We start from the raw sequence: 8933 nt of genomic DNA, 5'->3' as shown, positions 1-8933 counted from the left end.
AATTCCAATACATAGAATAGGGACACTAGACCTTAGACCTACCTGATCAATGAATAGCAAGAAAGACCCCAAACCTAACCCCACCGGCCACCATTGGGTAAATTTTTGTGGTCCTGCGTTGCAGTTTGACAATCAAGTTATTTGGGTCGCTACTAACCATTGGATTAGAATCATTAAGTCTCTTCATTGGCCCACATTATACTAGCAATAAAGTAGGCAACGCCTATTCCATGTGCGAAATGAAGCATGTACGTATCTTGCTTTTATTTGTCTTCGAAGAATTTTATGGCTTATATTCAATGTTCTGGTGGAGGACAGTGTTACATAATGTTAACTGATTAATTTATAACACAAAATTATGGTACCACAGTAGTACCATACCACAGGTGAATTTAACTATTAAATTCAGTTCGCAATAGTCATCAGAGTTGGATTCAATAATTAGATCCAATTATGATATGAACTATTATGGTACCATAACTAGTCCCTAATTTATAATTATAATTTTATTCAAGATAGTTATAAAATTTCATCATTTGTTTAGGCGCTCACCTTATAGTAGGCTTTGGTGTTCACTAGATCATTTTCCATTAGTTATATATAGCTTAAATAGAAGATATTTACCATTTTATTATTATTTCTTTTTTTACCAACCAACAATTAATGGATCTTAAAGAAGCAAACCAAAGACATGATGAGTATGGAACTACATCCATCTATATAAATGCAAATTAAATCTTTTTAATATTAGTAATAGTATATCTACAATTTGTTCGTTCAAATTTATTTGACATTATTACGTTGATTGGACAAAAATATCGAGTCCATATTATTATTTTTCATCAATTTCATTAAGCTGTATTCTTTCTTCTAATCAATAATTTGTACATGTTAGTTCTTACAAATATTTTGTAAATCTATTATTACTCTTTTAATCTTTAGATACATGGGATTGAACTTCTCATTTCTTTTATGTTCATGTGAGGCAAGCGCAATGGTTGAATTTTTTTTATTTGTTGTATGAGATTTAAGATTTGAGCCTTGAGGAGCACACTATCTTCGAATAAATTTTTATTGAAATTTGAGTATAAACATGATCTGCTAAAAGTTTAGAGGTCCAAGTTAAACCAGCTATGAAAGAACTAAATGAAAGAACTAATTCAAATAAGAGTATAACCGACATCTAACTATGCATTAGTAATCATAAAAAAATAACTTTTTGTCAATAGTATATAGAAAAGATGATTTATCAAGCGAAAAGTGAGCAATACTATCGCATGAAACTGGGGTAAAGCTTAAGTTTATGGTAATTATAATGAAATTCAATAAAAAATTCAGTTCTCTTAATTTAACTATTAAATAATAATAATAATAAAGATAAATTTTAGTAATCTTACTCACCTGACACATGCATTATATTTTGAGACGAAAGCTCATAGATAGGCTAGTAAAATAAGGGTTCGAAAAAAAGTGTGAAAATTAAAAGAAATTATTGAAAGAGTATAAACATGGTTTGAGAAGAAATTCAAATTTGAGACCTCAACTTTCATATCATGTTAGAGTAATTATTTGATCTAAAAAATTTAAATTAATAAATAAGTACCTTACAACAGTATCTAATAGAAATCTTAATAATATCACAAAATTTTATTCTATAAATATATACACTTCATACAGTCAGCGGCGAGGATTTGAGTGGGTGTTAACCTAGAGATTAGAACTACATCATCTTATATTATAGCCATTCCATAAAAGAGAATGTTTAAATAAATGATCAAAGCAACCAAAAATATATTTTAAAAAAAATTGACTAAGATCCAAGAGTTAAGAAGTAGCTTCTCGTTTGGTTTTGTTCTGTATATGTCTTTGGTCCCCTGCAGGCTGCAACTCTCTGCGAGGCTTTCGCCGGCTTCTGAGACTGTGTCCACTTGCCTCTCTGCTTTCTCTTTCATCAAAACTTGAGTTCTCTTTCTTCGGGCTCCAGTAATCCCTCACTCACTCCAAAAGATTACGTTTCTGATAGCCTTTTTCGTTTTTATACAACTAAGTTTTGACATTTTCATGCACTGCATTTGGATTCGTGTTCTTTGACTTCCTTCGAGGAACTCTCGCTCACTTGCTCGCTCACTTTTGCTCAGTATTTCATTCCATTTGGTTGATTTTTGTGTTAACTTTTAGTTTTTGGTTAGTGGGTAGTGATGATTTTAAGCTCTTGTTCTTAAGCGCATGGAGGTTATTTTTAATTCTTCTGTAGTTTAATTAAAGAGATTAGTGTTTATTTGTTTAATATTGATAATCTGATCTGGGATTTTCTGGGGTTTTGATGTAATGATTGGAAAAGTTGGGATGATCATTGAAGGAGCTTAATGTGGATCTTTGGGAGTCATTAAAGAACTGGTTTGACTGATACTTTATATTAGTATTATAACTTTATATTTTAATAAAGTATGTTCAGTGATAGGTACTGATAGGTGATAAAGACTTTTGTACTGAACGAAAAGAAAAGTTTCTATTATGTGAAAATTGTGACTGTAAAAGCAAATTTTACTGAGATTGTCTTATAGTGAGGCTTTTTGTTGTTTTGCCTTATTTGTCTTCAAAGCTTGCTGTTGGCTGGCTTCTTTATTTTGAGGTTCATTGAACTGTGCATATAGAATTAAGAGTGGTGTCATAGTGTGTGTGGTAAGTACAAATAATGGTTAAGTTGATGTTTTTGAGGAATTTTTGAGAAGCAAGCAGGTGTTTCCAAATCATCAATCATGCCTTTGTTTGAGCTATATCAAATGACTAAAGAGAAGCTTGATTCAGCCAAGCAGAAAAACCCTTCATCTTCAACTGATTTGTCCTTTGAGTAAGTTCTATTTCATTTTCTTTGTTACAATCTTCTAAGATTTAGCTCTTTCTGTTTTTCTTGTTGAATCATTGTTTTGATTTGATCATATTTTCTTGTATGGGGCATAATTGTGCAGACCTGAGAATGATCTTGTTGAACTTGTATGGGAAAATGGTCAGATTTTGAAGCAAGGTCAGTCTAGTAGAACCAAAAAGAGTCCAACTTCTAATAGCTTACCATCATATTGTTTACGATCTCACACTCCAAAGAATAGAGATAAAGATTTAGGAAAGACAGGAAAGTTTGGAACAGTGGATGCTATGTTGAATGGGATTCAAATGTCGGATCCATCTGGTGAAATGGGTTTGAATCAAGATGATGACATGGTACCGTGGTTGAATTATGCAGTTGATGAATCTTTACAACAGGATTACTGTTCTGATTTCTTGCACGAGTTGTCTGGAGTCACTGGAAATGAGCTCTCCAGCCAGAATAATTTTGCATCTTTTGATAAGAGAAGTAGCAGTAATCAGTTTGATAGGGAATTCAATTCTGTGTTTGGTAATCATGGTGCGAGGTTAGAACATGGGAATGTGTCCAAGGTTTCTTCAGTAGGAGGTGGTGAGGCTACTAGACCTAGAAGTAGTACTAATTCAGTATACACTTCATCATCACAGCAATGCCAGACATCATTGCCGAATCTTAGATCAGGAGTTTCTGATAGCACTAGCAATGGTATCAAGAATTCAACTGATAATGGTATTTTCCAGGGTTCAAATCCAACTGCCACTGGAAATCTTTCTGGCTTAAAATTGCATAAGCAAGATCAAAGGTTGTCCGCTAATAACTCTGGTGTGATGAATTTTTCCCATTTTGCACGACCTGTTGCTCTTGTTAGAGCTAATCTTCAGAATATTGGATCGATGCCTGGTGCTAGATTATCGAGGATAGAAAGGATGGGAAGTAAGGATAAGAGTTCTGTTGCAAGCCGTAGCCCAGTTGAATCCCCTCTAATTGACTCGAGTGGTTGTTTAAGGAAGGAATCTAGTTGTCAACCTGCTGCAGTGACATCCAAGGTTGATGTAAAACCACAGGAAGCCAAGTCCTCTGAGCAACCAGTTTCTGAACCACCTGAGGCCGCATGCCGAGAAGATGCCTTGAATAATGATAAAAAGCCTAGTCAAGTTCATGCTGAAAGTGCAACTAAAGGAGTGGTGGAAAGTGAGAAGACTGTAGAGCCTGTGGTTGCTGCTTCTTCTGTTTGCTCAGGCAATAGTGTAGAGAGAGCTTCAGATGATCTACCTCATAATGTGAAGAGAAAACATTGCGACCTTGACGATTCTGAATGTCCTAGTGAAGTAAGTTTAAGGTTGATGCTTGTTTTTCCTTGTCGACCCATATTTTATATCGTTCTTCCCTATCACCTTGCAGTCCATTTTATGTGCAGGAACAGGATGTTGAAGAAGAATCAGTGGGTGTGAAAAAACAGGTTCCTGGTCGAGTAGGTACAGGCTCGAAGAGAAGCCGAGCTGCAGAAGTGCATAATTTATCTGAAAGGGTGAGCTAGACCGTTCAGATATGATACTAGCTCTAGGAAAATAGCATATGATCTTATATGCGTGTGTTGTCTATTATAAACTCTAAAAGGGTACTCATTTGGTTTGCCACAAACAGAGGCGGAGAGACAGGATAAATGAAAAGATGCGTGCGTTACAAGAACTCATACCAAACTGCAATAAGGTTGGCAATTTTTTTATTTAAGGTTATGGTTAATTTTAGCTAGCTTTTCTAAATTGTAAAATCTTTTTCATCAATACAATAATCTGACCTTGTGCTGGCCTCTACTAAAATTGAAAAACAGAACCACCAAACACTTCATTCTTTTCATATTTAAGTTCTTCTGACTTTCACTATTTTGCATAGGTGGACAAAGCTTCTATGCTTGATGAGGCCATCGAATATCTGAAGACACTCCAACTTCAAGTGCAGGTAAACTCTGAAGTTCCCTCTCTCTCCTTCTTGTTTAAATTTTTGGAATTGGACAATCCAGTGACAACATTATATCATTGACCAAATTTATGCAGATTATGTCAATGGGAGCTGGTTTCTATATGCCACCAATGATGTATCCGTCGGGAATGCAACATATGCATGCAGCTCACATGGCTCATTTCCCCCCAATGGGTATTGGAATGGGAATGGGTATCGGGTATGGAATGGGTATGCCTGATATTAATGGTGGCTCTTCTTGTTATCCGATGGTTCAGGTGCCTGCTATGCATGGAGCACATTTCCCAGGAACATCAGTTTCAGGGCCCTCTGCTTTGCAGGGGATGGCAGGATCTAACTTCCAGCTGCTTGGGCTTCCTGCTCAAGGACATCATATGTCAATGCCACATGCACCTCTAAATCCTTTATCAGGAGGCCCCATAATGAAGTCAGCAATGGGACTGAATCCCACTGGCATGGTAGGTTCAATGGATAATACGGATGCAGCTAAAGGCTCAACCTCAAAGGATCTGGTGCAGAATGTCAACTCCCAAGTAAAGCAAAACACTGGTGCCAAGGGCCCAGTGGATCAAGCATCGGGCCAGGTTAGTAAATTCATTATGTAGTCACATTTTCAGTGAAGTCCTTAAGAGAATGGGGTTTGAATTTCAAAAGAATGGATCTGTGTGCTTTGTCGGTTTGTAGTTTTTCCTTCCCACCACTGACCAGGAAAGAATTAGCTATACAGGCACACCATAGAAAATATAGCATTGAAGAAGAAATTGATGAGTTTATGGCAATAGAAAGTATGCTTATGATAAGGATTATCAGATTCAAGATTTCACTATTACATTTTCATTTAAAAGATGAGTATTCTTCAATTCTAGTTTTTGCACCATTATTTTGGCATTATAAGAGCACAAAATGATAGGCATGATACTTTTTTCGTATATCCTTAAGTTCCCAGTTGTCCTGTAATTAACCTGAAGAAGATGCTTAGAGGGAGAATTTACATAGAGTGTGTTTGCGGTTGAGGTGCTGTGGTTTGGCTTTTAATTCACAGTTGTTGCAGAATAGAACCAGTAGCAGCCAAAAATAAGTTGATGGGTGAGTGGTGGGTAAATAATTGCTGCCAAGGAAAAGTGGTTGTTTACCAAACAATATAGCTGCTGTGCTTTCAAAATTAAGCTGCTAAACCAAAGCAGTCACAATCGTACACATAAATTGTTCTGCAACAGTGATTAGTTTTAGACTTTGATTCTTAAATATCTTTCGCATAATTGTTTTGGTCTAACAAATAAGGAAAAATTTGAACTCTCATATTGTAGAGAGTCTGGTCTGATTTTATAAAATTTCTAGCAAAAAAGGTGAGAAAGGAATTTTTGCTCATTGTGGAAGAAGAATAATAAGGATAATGAATCATTTTGTCAGAGAAACTGATAGAATCGCTAACTAATGTCTCCCTCATCTGTAATGTAATGTCAATTGCACAAGCAATAATTCCTCGATATTACCCTCTTCTAGGATGGAATGTCAATTGCACAAGCAATAACTCCTTGATATCACTAATACATGGATATCGGGAAAACCTACGACCTGGATATTTGAATCCTTTTTTCTTCTGCTTTTAGTCTTCCTGGATCTAATCTAACTTACATTATTTCCAATTTCAGTGCGAAGCAACAAATGAAAGTTCTGCAGAGCCAGCTGCGGTGCAGGATAATTGTCAAGCCTCAGAAGTTAATGGTCTTGTAACTTACAATTCATCCAGAAAAAATGAGAATGAATCTAGTAATCCAGCCTGTGAGTATACATTGGTGACTGCATTTACTTTACGTTAAAGTGCTACATTATGAAATTGTTGTTTTAAGAGGAGTGATTAAATGCTTGCTTATTTGTGCAGTTTTCGAGTGACAGGCAGTTCTGATAATTGTAATTGGATGGCAGAAAAATTCATGTTGGTTCCTTTATTTAGAGTAGCAATCTGAATTCTAATAACAGGACAGAACGACATGAGTTTGCACAGAATTTGGTATGTTTAGGACACTGAAGTCTTTTCTGGTTCTTGTACATTTATTTGACTCGGTCCGTAGAAATAATGTGGCTTTTAAAGAGCTATATGTCCCAGCAGCATGTAGTCAACTGTTTATTGTAGATATGGATATCATTCTTTTTACTGACGAAATGATAATGTTCCGAGATTTCTTTATCTTATCTCTCTTCTGCCACTGTTCCAATTGTCTGATAATTTGATCTTAATGTGGTTTGAGAATTATGCAAGGAAGGTCGAGTTTCTATATACAAGTATACAACAATCCTGTGTTCATTTCCATTCATGACAGCATAATAACTATCAGACTTATTTATCATTCCAACAGGGTTATGTGGGTGGAAATTTGTTAGGAATTTTAGTTTTCCGTATCGTCATTAGAATAAAGTTATTTACTTCTAGCAGTGATTGTGAATAGTGGTGAACTTGCATCTTAAAGCCTTTTGCCTCTAGCCATGAAAATACTGAACTTACAACCAGTTTTAACTCCTGAAACTCCTGAGTACCTTTGCTGGGAATTCTTGGACTATCATTCTCCGAGTCCTCCATCACAGATGTCTGCATGTTATAAAATCTAGAGTTGGCCGTATACAATGACTATAATATAGTGTCAAATTACAGCAATCCAAAGTGTTATAGCACCAAATCTGAATTTTATAATGTGCAGATGTTTGCATTGGGGAACTGCTAATCATTCTACAGCCTGCATTTTCACTTCCATATCCAGCAAGACGGTCCTTGAAAGATTCTGCAGTCTCCAATCATGAACAAGGTTCCATGCCTGGTCATGTTTACAAGAGTTGAAAACAATATATCTTGTTCCTGATAGCTCCAGCATGACCACCAGCCGAAGCTCGTCATACAAGGAATTTTTATAAGCTATAGTCTTTCTTTCCTTCAATCTTTTTCGAGTAAGTGTAAGCGCTTTCTAACTATGTTATACCATTCGTGGTTTTTGATAATCGTGCTAAATGTCAGTTTCCCTTCTTTCATATCCCTGTCCTCCTCTTTTTCTTTGTTCTAACTTTAGGTCCTAATTTGTCAATCTGATGATGGATTTCTTGATCATTTTCCGACATTAGGGAAATGATAGATCGCACATATTCAATTGCATAGCATGTGTCTTGGTCCAATTCAGACCTAACAAGATATGGTTCACTTTGAACCTTAACAAGGCCTATATAGTTTTGTTTTGAGGCGTCCATACATCTCAAAACGCGTCTTGGCAGTTAAGGTGTGGGTCATCCCTTACAAACTCAACATATTTCCCATGCTTTGTTGATGTAGAATTTGTCTAAGGTGTTACATACACCCCCTCTCCTTAGAAACTCAGCGTTCTCATTGAGGGTCGTCTCACCATCGTTCAAGAGGACACACGGAGCTGCTCTAATACCATATGTCATGACCTAACCCAAACTTGGTAAGGTATGTCTGATTTGGACCTTAACAAGGCCCGCACGAGTTTGTTTTTGGAGCACCTATACACCTCAAGACACATTTTGTTAATTAAAGTGTGGATTACTCCTTATAAACCCAACATCTCTCCCATATTTTATCAATGTGACATTTGTCTAGGGTGTTACATACAACCCCTTAAGAACTCAGCATCCTCGCTAAGGTTTGTTAAAAAAAAAAAAATTGTCCTGCCAATACACCCCAAAATGCATACACCTCCTTAGGAACTTAGCATCCTCGCTAAGATTTGTCAAAAAAAAAAAAAATTATCATGCCAATACACCCCAAAATGCATCCATACACCCTAAAACGCGTTTTGTCAATTAAGATGTAAATCACCCTTATAAACCCAACACCTCTGCGATGATTTGTCGATGTGGGATGAGATTTGCTTACACCCCCTTTAGGGACTCAGCGTCCTTGCTGAGGTTTGCTCCACTACTATTATTCAAATGGACACGCAAAGCCACTTTGATATCATCTGTCATGGTCCAACCTAGACTTGGCTGCGTGATTTTGTTTCTAGGGTGTCCATATACCCTAAAACGCGTCTTGCCAATTAAGGTGTGAGTCACTCTTTATAAATCTAATATATCTCTTGTGCTT

The 8933-nt window shown here is 36.3% G+C and overlaps 1 protein-coding gene across 2 annotated transcripts; it reads left to right on the top strand.

Moving 5' to 3' along the window:
* The first annotated feature begins 1675 nt into the window (after positions 1-1675).
* LOC18034179 (transcription factor PIF3) lies at positions 1676-7949 on the top strand. 2 transcript variants are annotated; one of them, XR_002904249.1, is made up of 9 exons: positions 1676-2851; positions 2970-4191; positions 4281-4391; positions 4508-4573; positions 4757-4822; positions 4918-5427; positions 6496-6625; positions 6726-6854; positions 7540-7949. XR_002904249.1 is itself a non-coding variant. In XM_006423899.2 (8 exons), exons 1-8 carry the CDS (start codon positions 2760-2762, stop codon positions 6734-6736), a joined length of 2208 nt encoding a protein of 735 aa, XP_006423962.1. In that variant the 5' UTR covers positions 1676-2759; the 3' UTR covers positions 6737-7031. The 2 variants fall into 2 exon arrangements, 1 of the variants encoding a protein (XP_006423962.1); XM_006423899.2 differs by lacking the exon at positions 7540-7949 and having other exon boundaries at positions 6726-7031.
* The last annotated feature ends 984 nt before the right edge of the window (positions 7950-8933 follow it).

This window comes from Citrus clementina, unplaced genomic scaffold, assembly GCF_000493195.1.
Source record: "Citrus clementina cultivar Clemenules unplaced genomic scaffold, Citrus_clementina_v1.0 scaffold_8, whole genome shotgun sequence".
NCBI lineage: Eukaryota > Viridiplantae > Streptophyta > Magnoliopsida > Sapindales > Rutaceae > Citrus > Citrus x clementina.
Note: the sequence above shows the minus strand (reverse complement) of the source record. Positions and strands in the feature narration are given on the sequence as shown.